This window comes from Leuresthes tenuis, unplaced genomic scaffold, assembly GCF_036924035.1.
Source record: "Leuresthes tenuis unplaced genomic scaffold, fLeuTen1.0.hap1 SCAF_2, whole genome shotgun sequence".
NCBI lineage: Eukaryota > Metazoa > Chordata > Actinopteri > Atheriniformes > Atherinopsidae > Leuresthes > Leuresthes tenuis.
In genome coordinates, this window is record NW_027325356.1 from 25,090,092 (window position 1) to 25,107,360 (window position 17,269).

At 41.8% G+C, this 17,269-nt stretch overlaps 1 protein-coding gene across 1 annotated transcript in view; it reads right to left on the reverse strand.

Annotated features, from left to right (window-relative positions):
* Nucleotides 1–17,269, reverse strand: part of LOC140302055 (protein diaphanous homolog 3-like) — a 147,403-nt gene that overhangs the window by 38,200 nt on the left and 91,934 nt on the right. The window contains exons 26-27 of the mRNA XM_072380796.1: nucleotides 14,197–14,292; nucleotides 13,753–13,815 (exon numbers count right to left, since the gene is read on the reverse strand). Of these exons, the coding sequence (XP_072236897.1) occupies nucleotides 13,753–13,815; nucleotides 14,197–14,292 (159 nt within the window). The remainder of the gene's footprint in view (nucleotides 1–13,752; nucleotides 13,816–14,196; nucleotides 14,293–17,269) is intronic.

Below are 17,269 nucleotides of genomic sequence, written 5' to 3' on the forward strand. Positions count from 1 at the left end.
CCCCATACAGCAAGGTCAAAAGAGCCTGCCTGAAATTCCTGGCAGTAAAGACTGCACAAACACTTCCCAGCCTGCCTCATCAACAACCGGCCAGAGCAAATGAGTCGCCAGCTAACAGGACGGCATGCCAAGAAATCTCTTTTCTTTCAAGGGCGATGGCAGCCCGACACGGTGCTTGGGATGCTCAGTGAAAGTTCTGTGGTTGGGTTATTGTGTAGAGGCTGTGCCATACTGTTGGGTTGCGGTTTCACACACTAGCATGTCAGCAAGCTATCCTTTATGCTAGCCATGCAGCGACGAAATACGCAGATCAGATCAGATCAGAAGTTATGCTTCAATTAGGTATTAAACAAAACTATCACCAAAGAAGAAGAAGAATTTTACCCATAAACACCGGGGACTCCGTTGTGCTGGCTATCGAGGTTTGAGTATTTACATCTGAGCATGTAAAAGATGTACAAGTACAACAAAGATCAACACAGAGTCTTTCAGCTGTGCATCGGACAAAGTGCAGTGTCACATGCACACATGCCATTTAGCCAGTATGTTCTGTGTATGTTATATCAACTCTCTAGTAATTACTGTGACTGTATTTGTGGGTCAGCAGCATTTGTTGATAAATGCAGGAGTAGAAAATGATAACTTCTTCTATGGTATCATAGGAGACATTGTTTTATTGAGTTATGGACTTCACTACGCACTACACCGAAGGCTGAAGAACACATCAATGAAACACATTCCTGATCAAAGCAATCATCACACAATTTGTGTCCAGATAAATGACAAACAGTTATAATGCAAAGAGTTACCGCTGCAAAATTAGCAAAAGGTACAAGATCATATTTAAGTGGGAAAAAGTAACATAAACATGTTGTTTTTATCTGTGCTTTAGTAGAAAATTAAATGACTTCGTTCTGGCAGCATTTAGAGGCTCCTCTCTCTCTCTCTCTCTGTGTAACAATGTTAGACACGGTATTATGAAGAAAAAACAACAGCCCTCAAAGTGAAAATAATGAGGAACACAAAAGAGTAAAGATAACGCATATAACCACATTCCCGGCTCGGCATTTTTACCATTACCACATTATTTCATATTGAAAAGGCAAATAAGATAATTTGCTGTTACACGTCTTTGTGTTCTATTGTGAAAGCACATTTTAAATGTAATTCTATTTGGCTGGAGATGTTCCTGCTTGCTGAATGGCACCTCGGTGTGTGAGAGTATGTGTGCAAGCGGGTATGGATGAACTGTAAAATGCATTAGGGCAGTCTCCTTCCTTTTTGGTTGACACTGTAATTACCATTCAAACGCACCACGCTAATTATCTCCCCATTTAGAAAAATAATCAAGTTTGCACACAAATCAGGGATAGCCGCAGACGCCACGGTCTGAAAACCAAAACAATCATCGAGTCTGCTGGGCACGAATAAAACCTTTTCTATTTTGTGAGGACATTCATTAAGACTGAAATCTGTCATGGCTCCATCATTCATTTTGGCAAAGATTGTTTCACAACATATAAACTAATAAAGTCATTATATTATGCCAATCAAGAATTTGTTAAATTCTGTAATTAATTAAGATAATTAATACAGCCTGCTCATCGAATGGTTAACCATTCAATACAATTTGTGCTTCCGCTGTAACACTAAACTGAACTACTGTGAAGCTGGGAGAGGGAGAAGACGGCTGTGACCAAGGGACAGATAAGTGAATGTTCAAGAAGGCAAGAAATAATTCAATACAGGAAACTCAGGAAAAAAAAGAGAGACACTTCTTGGCTGATCTGCTAACCCATGTATGGAGATGAAGGAACATGTAAAAGTCATTCTGCAAATTTCCTCTTTTTTGAAAATCTGGCCCCAAAAACAGCCGTTTCCAACAAGTTCTGTTGGAGGCACACACTGTTTTCAACAGTACAGCCAAAAAAACAGAAATGCAGAGGGCAGAAAATCTTTTTTTTTTTTTAAAAAGCCCGTAGAGCGCTGTAGGAGCAAGGGCAGCCTTTTTAAAATAATCTTTTTGTTCGTGCCCTTTGCCAGTCAGGAGCCAGTTCCTTTCCTCTACTCCTCTGTCCAGTATCTGCTTTATTGTGATGCTAAACAGTTAGTTTTGACATTCAGAAGGGCCCTGCCAAAGGACAGGCTAGTGGGTGCAGTACAGAAGAGAAAGCCTTAATGGGTTCAACTGGAATGGAAAGCATGCGCTAGTCTCCACAGGCTGCAGGAGAGAGAAATGTCAAGTACGGCAATTACAGAGCAGACAGCTGCACCAGGAATTTTCACCTGAATGAAAACGGTCTTGGACAATGCCCATCCACAAGCTACATCTCCACACATTAAAGCCCTGGATTGAGGGAGTGAATTAACCCCTTCGCACCCAGATGCACACGACCCAGGTATGTGACACACGTGTTCATGAGCACATGAACACACACACACATTCATTTTGAAAGACAAAACCACAATGCAATGATTTTTCAAACACTTTGAGCTCTGGAGTTTAAATGGAACATGGTGGGTCATGGACAACATGAAGAAATGTTGGATCTGAAAATGTCATTCAAAACATTTTTTATTGCGATTATCTGCGCTCATTTTTAATTTGATGACACCATACTGTTTAAAAAAAATAGACTTGGCTTGCTTAAAAAGCAAGTAGGACTGGATATAATGAACATGCAAATCCCTCCTGGTACCCGGAGTTCAGTACATTATTTAAGCATTTTAAGTGCCGTTGTCACAACACAAGGAAAAAAAATGCATTCACAAGCATGTCTAAATGAAGTGAGAAGAATATTAATGGGAACGCGACCAGAGCCAGAGTGACTGAACATGCCTTTAAAAGATTGATGATGCCAGTAAAGTTATATAGTTCTCGTCTTAAATGGATCTCGCTCTCCATGTAGTAAGTTAAAACTTCTCTATCTTCTCATCTAACTTAATGTCAGATAAAGTTCAATTAAAAAAAAAAAAAAAGGATTTTTGTGTTTGAAATGAAGACCCGTCCTTTGGGGTGTTCAACGCAATGTAAACACATTTTAAGGGTGTTTTTAAGGGGAATAAGCACAACCGCGTCCCTCGGGCATCCCGTGGCTCCGAAACAAAAGCTCAGAGGAGGTCGTCTTTGAGCAGTGGGGAAGATGAAATCACAGTGCAGCTGTGCTCATATCCGGCTGGGAGTATGCCAGAGAAAGCAGGTTTAAGGTTAAGGTACGAGGCTCACAAAAGAAACTCTCTTTGTTGTCTTTTTGGACAAAAAAGATAACAGGTGACGGTCTTCTCTGTTTTTACGACTATTCTGCTCTCTCCAAAATCTAATTAGCTGCATTGCACATTTGCAGTTTTCAAATATCTTTATCTATAGCCAGAGTTTTGTGGCCGCTGTCCAAATTCTATTTCTAAACACGCAGCAAGCGTCAAATAAAGTAATTACTACAGTAATTAAAAAAATTAAACGTCTTGGTTTTGACGTTTGATCCGTTGTTTTGTTCAGCTAAACAGGTAGAAAGTTGATGTGATGAGAAAATCATTGCGTTTCGGTTTCATCTGCATGTCACCACATTACAAATATTTTGAAAGAGGACTTTTCAGTTGATCTATTAATGTGTTTGTTGGTGTGAACTCAATGTTCTTGGTGTAATTAATCATTTAGAATTCCGTTGCTGCATTTTCTCTTCCCTCCTTCAGGAGAATTCCCACTAAAACTCTTTGATTAAACTTGATTTCATTTCAGGGAAAAGCTAATTCAGAGGTTTTGCATGAAAACATGATGGTAAACAACTGTTGACTGAGAACATTGTACTAGGTTATGGTTCATATCTTTTTTAATTGGGTCAGGAAAAAACAATCTCAGATGAGTAAGTATTTTACACAACCCCACCCCTGACACAACTATGTCATCAACCCGTGTGTCTAGCTATGAAATGACTCTGCCTTTGTCACGAAAGGCAACTTCCCTGGATGCAACACTTTGCTTGAGCTGCTTACTTAAATTAAAGAGGACTAATCAGATAAAGAAAGGCCGGATCAGTTAAAGTTGGGTTGATATTGTGCAGTGACACAACCAAAAGTAGGTGTTGCTGGTGATCCTCTGTGATTTCTTACCTCGTATGTTTACCCAGCTTTTACCAGCTGGGATTAATGGACGCACCCCTGTCAGTATATCAGAGCTGGACCGACTCTCTGGCGCCCTCTCTGATGATGAGCTCTGATGCATGGTGACCTAGACAGTGACTGACATGTTTAATATCTGCAGTGAGCGTTTGAGATTTCACATCCAGCAGTTTGTTTAGTAGAAAACAAACTCAGCTCTGTTTGCCTGGCAAGTTTGCTACATTTAAGCTGGTCTGAGATCTGTCAATCAATGTCTCAGCAGTCGCCTCCGCATCATCTCAGCAGAGAAAAATTGCTAATTTGTGTATGCTTTTCAAACCTAACTTTACGTACTGTGGCAAATAGTACCAAACTCAGAAGGCAGATTTATTTCTGATTTAAGGTAGAGCTGTCATCTCATGAGTGGCAGAGAAATTCAAACGCTTCTGAAGTGTTCATATATCATCGGAAATTCCAGAGAGAGTATTTCTACATGAGATCACTTCAATTTGTTTGCTAATTTGGACCCGAGAGGATGCTGATCAAAGCTCCTGCCAGACTAATGAAGCTCTTTAGCCAGAGACACATACGGGGCCTGGTGCCTCAAGGCTGGGTCTGTGAGACTGTGTGTAAGGGTATGTGCATGTTCAAGTCAAAGCATGTGGCTGTACACTGTCAAATGTGCGAAAGAGGGTACGGACATGAAAGGGTGGCATAGACGCAGCAAAGCCAAAACCACACTCTCTAAGGGGGATCCAGCATCAATCGGATCTGGTTGCCTAAGGGTTGGCCTTCCCGCTCTGCCGGCATGGAATGTCTTGTCGCTGTGCTAAGAGCCTCTGAGTCCATGAGGGGAAACATGGCAGGTGGAGTGACAGCAGAAATAACTGCCATGGAGAGCACTGGAGAAATGAGGAACAAACGTGATCATTTTACGATCACACACTGAAACGGTCCCGGAATCATCTGCAACGGGAGCCTCCGTGTTGTTTCCCTCAAGTAAAATGAATGTGAACTGCTTATTGAAGGAACGTCGGAATTTGAATCATACATCACAGACTTCCTACATTCTTGTTTTGATTTTTTTTTTTTTCCCCAAGCGAAGCTTAATAGCAATAACCACAACCCACACAAAGAGAGAAGTGGCTCTTTCTGCCAAGGTCAACAATTTGACCAGTTCCAACTATAGCCTGAAGCAAAAAAAAAACAGAGCCAGCTGTGGGGTGACCAGATTCCAACTCACCAGATGTGGGACAAAGACTATGTTTGTGTGGGATACCAATGCATCGAGGTAGTCTAAGATAACTTTAAAAAGATAAACCTCTCTATTCTGCCCCTTAACTTGTACGTTACTATGCTTTGCCATGATTCAGTAGCACATAACAGACTGCAAATAAAAACTTAACAAATATATCTCATTTAAATACAACTTTCACAAGTTCGAGCCTTCACACTATTTCACAGCATCTGTCAAGTTAACACACCTGACTGTGAGCAGCTGAACAGAATAGACAGTCAGGACTACCATTGCTCTTTCAGTTAAAGTGCTTTTTGTGAGTCTCACATTGTCTGTGTTGTTTCACGTCGTATTTACCTCCGTATGAAACGGAAAAATGACTCAAGCAAACTTCACACAAAATTTTACCCCCCGGTTCACCCGGTTTTTGATGTAGCTGCATTTTCTTTCCTTAGTTGTACGAGTCGTGTTTTTCTCCCTGTCCAACCATGTCTCTTGCTACAAACTGGTGTTGCTCTGACCTGATTTGCATTGTTTTTTGTTGGTGGACGTGCCCTTAACGCCCCGAGTTCCCGTTTGACTGACCATTTGATAAATGCCAGAGCCGTGGCTCAGTGGTAAGAGTGGGTCGCCCTGAAGGTTGGCAGTTCGATTCCCACTCTCACCGCTCAAAAACTCTGATGCATGAACTGAACTGACAGTTGGGGGGGTGGCAGTTCACCTCCTTGTTACAGCTGAGGTGCCCTTGAGCAAGGCACCATACCCCAATGCTGCCCACTGCTCCAGTGTCTCTATGAGCATCTGACTCTGTGTGTGACCATGTGCATGTCAACAGGTGCCCACCTGGATGGGTTAAAAGCGGATTTATGCATGTATGCATGACAATAAATCTGATCTTAATCTTAATCTTTATAAAACAGGCATTTCAAAATTGAAGTCTGACTGTCAATCACAATGCAGATCATCGTCTCAATGTGCGGGACATGAGTGACTGTCCCGCACAAAGCGGGGAACAGACACTCTGGGGCCTGATGTACAAAGACTTCTGTGGATTTCCCACTGAAACATGGCATACGCTCAAAATATGTTCAAAAATATCCGGATGTATCAATGTGTGCGCACGCATGAATCCAAGCACATTTCCTTTGTACATCCCAATCAACGTGGAATTGAGCGCACATGTCGGAGTACCCGACTCCTCCCTGTCCACGTCCCTACTTAAATATGCAAATAATATTTAAATGGGCCCTGCACCTGCGATTCCCCTCTCTGTACGATCAGAAAATTAAAAAAAAGAATAAGTAAGACGGGAAAAAGACTGTTCTCTACTCACCGAGAACAGTTTGGCGAAAGTTTTACTCCTTTCTCTGTGACAGTCGGCTAACTTCACACAGAGTTTGCTGCTGCTAGTTTTGTGCAACATGGCAGGATATTTTGCAATTTTTGACAATGTGAACGATGACTTTGAGTAAGATGGACGTTCTTATCGGAGTGAATGAGCTGTGCTGCAGCCATGCGTGTCGATGAAGTCGTTCCAGTAGAGGTGTGTGTTGAAATCCCTCCGTTAGCTCTCCTATAGCTGCAAGTAGCCACATAACAGTAGCTATATGCTAACAGAGTAATAGTGCACGTTCGTTCGTTCGTTCGTTCGTTCATTCATTTGTCTTAAAGTATTGGTGAAATAAAGACAGATAATGTCTTATTTAGAGGCTGCATGTCCCTGCCCTGTTCACTCCATTATATGGATATACGCCTATCGAGAGTTATCTAAATAGCTCCCGAAGGACACCGACTTTCACCAAACTGTTCTCGGTGAGTAGATAAACTTATTTCATGCCAGAAATAAGGTCTAGGTTTAAAAATACTGGAGTTCCCCTTTAACTTTAATTCTGTATCGGAGTCCCATCACACATGCTATGTGATGTGAGTTGTTGCCCTCAGGCAGTCGATGGAGAGCTCAGCAATGCAAACTGAATCGATTACAGAAATTCTTTATGGCTGTTGGTGTTTAAAACAGTGACTTGGAATAACTTCTGCTAACCAAGTTGTGTCGCAGGGATGGAAACCACAAGTCGACTGGCGCCGACTGTCAATTGATTTATCTGATGGATTATTCATCGATTTAATTTTTAGCTTATAATTTTACTCGTGCTTTACCGAATTCGTCAATGGACATTGTAATTGCTTAATTTCAGATAAAGAATTGATATTATTTCATATCATGCATCTTTAAGCAGGTACATATAATATCTAAGTGTCAAACATTCTGGGGTCCAAGCTAAATTTCCCAACAGGGACAATAAAGTGTGCATCAATATCTACATTATAAATCAAAGTAATTAAATACACCACGCGATCGGTGTCGGCCAATTCTGCTCCCAGCATTCAGCCCCAAAAAATCTGATCGGACACTCTTAGTTGTTACCACAGAGACAGAATTTAAGCACCGCTCTACATGGCAGTTATAGATATGAAAGCATGATTGTGCAACATAAGTTCATATAATTATCTCCGGAGCCCTTTCTCTCCCTGACAGCTACTGGCATCGGTAAACGTGGAAAGACCAGGAATGCGTGTGGCCTGGGCGATAAGGCTGCTGTAAAATTTAATTAGCACAAAGCCATGGTGAAATTGACTTAATTTCTCACTGCATTATTAACCAAAGCGCCATGCAAGAGCCCCGTCTTATTCAATGCACATAACAGGCTTATGTGAAAGAGGAACATGGGAAGCAAAAGACAAAGAAAAAAAAAACAGGTACAGGAAAAATACAATGTCATCGCCTTCAAATAACATTTGTGCACTTAGACCACATATCCCTGATAAATCCTCTTAGTTTTGCCTGGTAGTTTCTCCACTTCTATACAAAGGAATAAGGTGTTTATCAAGGCAGACAGAAAATGGGATAGTGTATATATGCGAGAGGAAAAAGAAAAGGGATATTAGAAGCCTGCTGAATAGCAATCCCACATTAGCAGCTTCACCTGCTGCTTGGGGCTTGAGCTGGTGCGAATGGACTGATTAGGTTCCTTGACTCAACATGCTGAACACCACTTTCTATTTCACGACTCACAGCCTTTATTAAAGCCCAGCTTCCTCATAATCCAGCTAAAAGTGGATATCTGAGAAGCCTGATCGGCTTAGGACTTGGCTAAAATCATGGGATGTTCAGCACAAAGACATGGGCCAGAGTGCCGAGGTGTTCGTTATCATCCCCTTTCTCAACGGAATATATGGCAACTGAATATATGGCACTATATTTCACTTTCTCACCCTCTGTTATTCTGAACAGGATGTGGATAACAGATTACACAGCATGCACTGATCTACAGTGTCATTGTGATTTTTAACATCACCTCGTGTGCGTGTGTCCATCAAAATTCTGCACGCTTCATTTAAAAACTAAATAAACTGGAAAGAAACACTGATGGCAGGTTCTCTACACACTTAAGCAAGTGGGAGTCATTAAAAAGCCACTTTTCATTACCTATGTCCTTGTCTTTAAAGCAGCACAGGAAGCAAACAGCATAACGATCACACCGAGCATGATGTGGCACAGAAAGCCACAATCTAAATCATTGTCTATAACATACACGGAGGACACGGTGTCTTTGCAAACATGTTTGCCATTTTGTTGTTTCACAATGACTAAATGGCCTTAAAGTTAAGAAAAAAAATGGCTCGAGTTTGGATTTGGCTGTTTAATCACCAGCATGAATATGAGACAATTAACCGGCAGATCAAGACGAAAAGGTAAATGGATCGGATGGATTTTTATGGGCGGCTTCCATGCGAGACAAACCAGAAGTGTGTAAGCATGCGGCGGGGCATTTCGGCAAGAAAGTTCACATCAAAAGCTGGATAAAGGTTAAAAACAAAATCTTTCCATCATTGTTCTCTGGCACCTTCACTTATTACATAAATATCAGCGCAAAAGGTGAGACCTAATTACATCAGCCACTTTGTTGAGGTGCCCTCTGCTCCATCTGTTCATTGTACATGTACACAGGCTCAAACATGCGCCCGCACTAAGTGCCGCTTTTCACACCAACAGGCAGGTCAGTGTACTTTTCCCCCATCTGGGTATGTCTTTGTCTACAAGAAGAGTTAAACATCCAAAGCAGCAATCAAGTGTGCAAATAAGAGAGACACTGTGATTGCGGGGAGTGGGGGCGGTGACTTCAGACATGGACACAAAGAGCAGGACACCTGTCCCTGACTAACAAACAACTAATTCCCCGAACCATGAATAATCTGTGACCTTCTGTGTGTACGCGAATCAAACAAAGGGTTTAAACAGACAATTCTAAAGCACAAACGCATGAGTTTTAACAAGAACAGTGTGTGTGGAAGTTTGAGACTGAACAGTGTTCAGAAATAGAGGCTTCTCTGCGATAATCTGTCACTTTAATGAAAAGCACACACAGCGCAGGTGGTGTGTGGATGATATATGATGACCAAACGCAGATAAATCAGCAACTTCTACAGTTCTACACTTTTGAAACCATGACATTTTTGCATCAATTGAAATAGTTCAAGGGAGGAAAGTGTCTATGCTCCCTCTTTTTGTCTTGAGCTCACTGAAATGATTTAATAACCCCTTCTTTTTTGCTTATGTCATGTCTGGAGGAAAGTGCCACGGCAAGGGAGGAGATGAAGTGAAGACAAAAAACAGTCAAGAAGTAAAGAGAAGACTGAGGAAGTTTGAAGGCATTGGAAGCTTTCACACGTATTTGACAATGATATGAAGAGACAGGAATGTCAAAGAGAAATGAAAAAACATAAACGCAATCTGCGGGATACAGTTAGCCCAGAGTGGAATCCACATATCACAGCCTATGAGAGGCTCAACCGAAAAGGCAGGCATCTAACAGCAGATTCCACAGTCATGTCAAAGTCTCACGAGGCTACCAAAGCTTATCTGAATACTCGTGTTTAAAAAGCATCCAGTGTGTGAGCATCCAGAACACACAAACTTATTTTTATTAATCCTACTATACTGACCTTCAGTTCAACTTCACCTTCAAACCAATTTCATCTTAACAATTTTTTGCAGCACCCCCCCCCCCTTAAAAAAAAAAAAAAAAACTACAACTGTGAGCTGAGTATCAAATAAAGCCTATTAGTCGTTTTTGCTTCCATTTGCACCTTCGCTCGAGACATTTAAAGCTGCCACTGAATACCAGCTCTCAGGAACCAAGGACTCAAAAAACAAACTAATTCAGTAAAACCGGTCATGAAGTTGACTTGGCATGTAAAGTACACAAGATCCCAAATAACTAAGGCCGTGCTTTTAGTGCAAAGACACCATCGCTTCAAAGTGAAGATAAAGAAAAAAAAAACATCTATAGGTCGGGTATCACCGAAGACATCTGAAGTAATTGTTCTGAAACAGAGACATCTACCTCCCCTTTCTCTGTCCATAATAGATCAGTTCAGGGCGAGGGCATTCCAGCCGGAACATAGACTTTTAATGCATCCCTGGCTTGTGCTGCGTTACACACGTAAGCCGCTTTCACCCATGCGCTGGTGTCCTGAAATGTTCTTGGGATGATCTGGAAAAAAATTAATGTGCGCAACATTTGACCCAGACTTCTTGTGGAGCATCACCAGCTGAAAGCCCCCACACTGATGAGCTTGTGTGAACAACGGCTATGAAAAATTGTCCGGAACAAAGTGCCCGTCCATTCACCAAAAAATCTACAGTGTTGTGTGAAAGTGGCTTTAGAGAGCGGGGGGGGAAGCTGTTACATTTGTCTACATGGATACACCAGCATGTGTATGCATCTAGACAGAAAGATGTCTGGAAAGATGTGTTTAGAGGGACACATTTAAAAAGCTATGGTTGGTATATAGATTCAGTGAGAATCTTACACCTGTGTGGCTAAACACCATCGATCCATCATTCTGTGGGGCCCAATCCAATTTAGAGAGTTGAGGCACCCCAGAGCCCCACAGCCTTATCCTAACCCAGGCCATAGGCACAGTAAAGCCTGCTTACCTTCATCCCCTAAAGTCTGCAGGCTTTTATGTGTATGTGTGTACGTGTGCTGACAGAGACTGCAGACCAAGCTAAACACTGTTGTTGCGTGCTCGTGTTGAAAGTGCACCGAGCCACTTTAAGGGTAGGCCTGAAGAGGAGACGAGAGACGGAGGCAGCTGAGAAAATACCAGGAACTGTGGCCATGGAGCTAACTCAGGCCAAAGGAGGGCGGAAAAAAGACAAAATAAAATTAATCCATTTGTGTGTGACAGTGGAGCAGACTGCAGGGCAGGTTCTAATCCTATTTACTATTGTGTGGCAATCACACTCATTATGGCTACAGAGCACTGACGCCATAATCAATCTACTAGTCATATCAGCCTGATAGAAAGCACTGATACTGGCCGTATAATTTGTTTGGTACAGGCAATAAACACCCTTAACGCAATAGCAACTCTGTGGTTTAAAGACTTAGTGGCACCGTGCATGTGCAGACTGACCATCTAAATCGCTCCCTTTCACCACTAATTACACTTTTCGGACACAGATGTTTCTAATTTAATTCTCTTTGCTGCTTCACTGATGTGCTGCAAAACTGCCAAGATATATATATTTTTGTAAGGGTATTCAAAGCACGGTAGCAGGGTGGTGTGAAAGTGTGAAAGAAAAAAAAAGAAAAAAAAAGAGCAGTTTAAGTGTTTGCGCCGCCAACGAAGCTTCATCACTTCCAAACTAAATGGAGAGCATCCTGTGGGTTTCATTCACTCCAGCGACTGAAGCCAGGGCAATAAAGGCCTGAATCTGTAGGAGTAAAGAGGAGAAGGGAAATAGGGGAGAAGGAGTGAAGCAGTAGCAAAAAGAGATACTCCATACCAATAACAGGCAATTATGTATGGGGAGGGCCATTGCATGGCCATGAGAGTATAGAAGAACACAGCAGGGATATGGGATGGTAGGGAAATGAGCAAGAGTGTTATTTAGGAGGCAGATGGCAGAGAGGGGGAAATTAAGATGAATGGGTACTGAGAGGGCTGAGCTGGTGCTGGGCAGAGAAAAGTAATTAGCTCTGTTAGCTCTGGGAGGCTGGCAGTGAGTATGATGCCTACAGTGACAGGCGAAAGCCTTGAGCTCTATGAGACAACAAGGACGTGGCTGAAGCAGCCAGCAGGGGGTAGCTGGGTCAACAACCTTCCAGCACATTCTCACCTGTACAACACACTGAGGTTCTTTTCCTACAGAACAGACGCTGAGCAAAAGCTCCTTTTCAGAATGCACTGCATTTTCCGCTCAAATCCCGTTTTAATACAACCTGCCTGCGACGTGTTTTCTTTTATAGTCACTGCTTCACACAGCAAAGAGGCACCCGGGTCCAGCCTTTTCCTCTCACGTCTTTCCTTGATCTCACCCTTGCCCAACTGGCTTTCTTTGTCTTCCCCACACCATCTCTCTCCATTTCTAATGTCACAATCACATCTATCTATCTCTTTCCTCCCACCCCATAAATATCCCTTCCCTTCGTCCCTTTCCAATCTAATTCTAGATATGCCGTAGCAGAACAACAGAGGGAGGCCCTTTATCATCGCCGTCAATGATGTGGGTGGATTGTGTGCGAATAATTTTATTCATGCATGCTTGCACCCGGCCCACTGGGATTCCAATTACAAGTAATAAGAGGTAATAGGGTAACACAATAATTTCTTAAGTGCCTGTGTGGATTTACTCGTCGAAAATCTTCCACAAAAGAACGACAACAAAAAGGAAAATATCTGTCCACATCTATGAGCAACAAAGGACAATATATTTTGGTGTAATTTGTATTTCTTTCAAGCTCCACTCTCAGAAAGTCTTAGTTTTAAATTAAAAGATAAACATAAAGCTTCTCAATGACGATGTGCCCGAGGCAACAAGTGGCTGATATACATTTTCCGTCGGCCTCTCTTCATTCTTCAAATATGAAGAGCTTTGAATGTAAACATATGTGCATAGGTCATCAGTGAAACATTCAATAGAAAAGAATACTATTCTTCCAACTGCATTCAACAGCATGGAGACCAGTTCAACATGCTGCAGTTACAGCGTAGCTCAGAGCAGCCCACACACTACTTTCAGAGAATCTCACGACTGCCTCCGAGTCTGCACATGATGCAGTCTGAAATTGTTTGATTAATGCTCTTTCACACTTTCAGTAGGCACGCACGCACAAGGTAGAAAAAGAAGGGATAAAAAAGCCATAGAAAATGGAAAGGGACAAAAAGGTTGCTGGACACACACACACAAAAAAAGCTGGACGGCTGTATGCTCAAAGGGAATTTGCAGCTTGCAGTACAAGCCAAGGAAGACTTAGACTTATTTGATGCTGATTTCCAGCAGCAGATAGAGGACAGAGCTGAGCATGCTTCAGGCTTTAGCTGTGTGGGTTCTTTATTTTAAGTGTTACCATGGTTAACAGGCCTCAGAACCTGGCGGAAGGAGCTGGGGCTGATCGTCTGCTGCTGGTTATCTGTGGGAAGGGCAATGAACAAATAATGCCAACACATACAGTGCTAAGATCAGAAATATGACAAGGAGGCGTTCACCAGCTGAAGGCAGCCGCAACTTGAAGTTTGTTCACAATGAACGACGTGTTTGAGGGCTCAGATTTGTACAATGGTACAGTTGTACCTAATGTTTAATGAGGAATCCATTCAGAACATGCCCACATCTAATGTTGGATTCACAAAATCAGTTTGTTTCATTTTGCAAGTGACTGAGGATGAGAGTCGGACCAGAATAACTTCATTATTGATTTTTGAGCATCCGACTGGAACTACAACACTGCACAAACAGGAGGACTAGGTTTAAGTGCATGTCTTTGTGTACAAATGTGTGATATGAGTCTTACCTCTGGGCCTCGGCGCTCTCTTCCTGCGATCTCTGAAAGCAGCTCCTGACTGCAAGGCTTCAAGCAAACTATCCATCACACCCGTTTCATCATTCTCTGCCAAGGAACAAGAAGAAGAGGATGTTAAAAGAAAAAGGAAACTAAGTAGCATACTGTAGTTTCTGCAAGCGCTAACTCTTGCAATACTGAGTCTAACAATTTGAAGAAGGCATTTACCGAGTGGCAAATGAAAAGGAAATGTAATATTCTGAAAGCTGTGTTAGTTAGACAAAACACACAGCAAAAACAAATCCATCGAGGTTTGATAATGACTCTACATGAACACCAGTGGAAGGATGGAACATCATTCATTTCCCTAGTTTCAAATTAGTATGCATATCACATACATAAGCTATTCGTAGGTGCCTAATTGTGCTGATGTCCACCTTGACTTTGCACAAATTAACCAAGAACTCCAGTATTTAAGGAGACTAAAACAGATTATGAAGAATATTAAATAGCAAATGAAGTGGAACAAGACACCCAAAGCTGGAAATGTGGCGTTTGATACTATTCATGAGTATTTATTCACTACATCAAACGCTTGCTTTTTGAAACCGAACAAGGAACCAGGAAGCAGGAAAGACTCCGCAGATACGTTGTGTAAATCAATTAGTTCTGTGAAAGAAGGACAGATGAAAACTCAACTCCACCGAGGGAAAAATTATTGCTTTGGCCAGTTCTGAAGTGAAAATGGCGACCAGTGGACAGGGAAAAACAAACAAACATAGGCATCGGATTTAATTCATGGCAATGGTCTGAGGAAACGCTGTCACTGAAAATATGCTTCATCTGCGGTTTGAAAACATCAAGTGTTTTCATTTCAATGCCATTTATTCCATCTTTGTATTACATTTTCACCAAGTCCTTTGAAAATGTTAAAAAAAAAATGTACTTCTCTTAAATCAAGGAGCACTTGGGTGCATTTTGTCTGCTGACGCAGTTTGCTTCTTCTTATTCCTTTAACTGAGGACTACCAGAAAACTGTTTTCTATCTGATAAGTTTAGGTTTGTTGCGGGAAAAACGAGCCACGATATTTTACAGGAAAGAAACTCTGCGATGTTAAGTTACATCAAGTCAAAGTTTCCTTTCATGAAGGCTCTTTGCATATGAAGTAATGTCACACTTTAGGACAGGTCTTAAATTGCTCCCAGTGCAGCAGAATCAACCTGCTCACTGAACTGAAAGCAAGACACACTTATGTGATTATTGCTCCGGTTTTCCATTTTTCTATTCGATGTAAACAGTTACAGCTATCCATATGGCAGAAAGAATACGTCGAAAAATTACTTCTAAAACACGTGAAGATGAAGATGTTTCAAAATATACCGGAAATTCTGGACTTTTTTCCCGGGCTTCGAGCACCGCGGCTTATAATACGGTGCAACTAATATATGTTTTTCTCTCTTTTTTTTTTTTCCAAGCTGCCAAAAACATTTTGCTTCGTAACATCAGACCAATAAAATTAACAACTAGTTCACAGTAAAAAAATAAAGTAGTTTTTTTAAACCATCGGTGTTACAGGCACTGTTCAGGAAAAAAAAAGCATTTGCAGCATGTATTTGATTATGCTACCATACAAATTTAACTAAAAGTCCTCACATATAACATCCCCTAACAATGTGGACACCTGCGGCTTATAATCCGGTGCGTCCTATACAAGTACAAAATGGCTATTCTTTTTAAAATTAAAAGGTGAGGCTTATATTCAGGTGCGCTCTATAGTCCGGAATTTATTGTATATATATTATTAAATTTTTAAGACAAATATGAATAGGAAACAACCCTCCCCCCCAAGAAACTCCAGAGTATGAGAGAGTCCATCCCCTTGCCAGGAGTTTGGTTCCAGAGCTCTTGCACTGTGTGGAGGTGAGCCCAACTATATCTAGTTAGTACTTCTCCACCTCATATACCAGTTTCGTCTCTTTCCCCGCAGGCAAGGTGACATCCCACGTCCCCAAAGCCAGTGAGCGTCTCCAGGAATGGGTCCGCCCAGATCACATTGCAAACCGACCTTGAGTCTCCTGCCCGCAGGTGGTGAGCCCACATGGAGGTGGCACCCTTTCGGGGGGGGGGGGGGGGGGGGGGGGTGATGCCATCTTCACATTCTGTTGTCACTCCATCAAGGTCTACGAATCGCTTAGTCTGACCACTTTCCAGAGACAAATGTGCCTTTGGAGAGCATTCATAAAGGGCTGGCAGCCCTGACAACACAGCTTTAAAGATAATGGGGCTCCACAAACCCCTCCACTATGAGAAGGAGGCCGTTACTAATCCATCGTCATGCCAACCCTCACTGATGGTCATGACATTTGTACAGTGACTGAAAGATGACATCACAGACACGTGTGCATGAAATGAGTTACCTCCTAAGGCTCAACCTGAGAGAAGGGGTGAGAAGCTCGTTCATCTAAGTGGATCTTAGAGTGGAGCCACTGCTCCTCTGCATGGCGATGTCAGCTGAGGTTTTTATCGTGTATACTGGCCACCTCTCTTTGGAGGTTTTTTTTAAAAAGTTTTTTTTGGCACATTCAACTGGGATGAGGCCCCACGGCAGACCCAGAACAGGCTAAAGAAATTCCGTATTCCTCCTGGTCTGGGGAGCAGCTGGGGAGAGATATCTGTGTTTTTCTTCCTGGACCTGTTGCCTTCTGACCCAACCTCAGATAAGAGGAAGATTTTTTTTAAAAGGGATTTTAGGGAATCAATATCACAAAAATAATAAAACAATTGAGTGCATTTTATATTATGCTTAATTTTATTGCGTTAACTATTAAACCTAAGAGTACTTCATGTAAACATTGATCTAAGGACTGTAGAACTATAGAATCAACTAATACATGTTTAGAATCCACAGTAACGATAACTTAACAATTTATATAGGTATTTAAATAAAAATAAACGCCGTATTCTCTACTTTTGCATTTTGGTGTCCTTCATCAAAGTGTGAAGTGATAGAAAAATAAAAAAAAGAAGCCGGTAGAACTATAATGGCTTCATAGCTTGACCAAGCAGTGCCATCAACCACAGTGT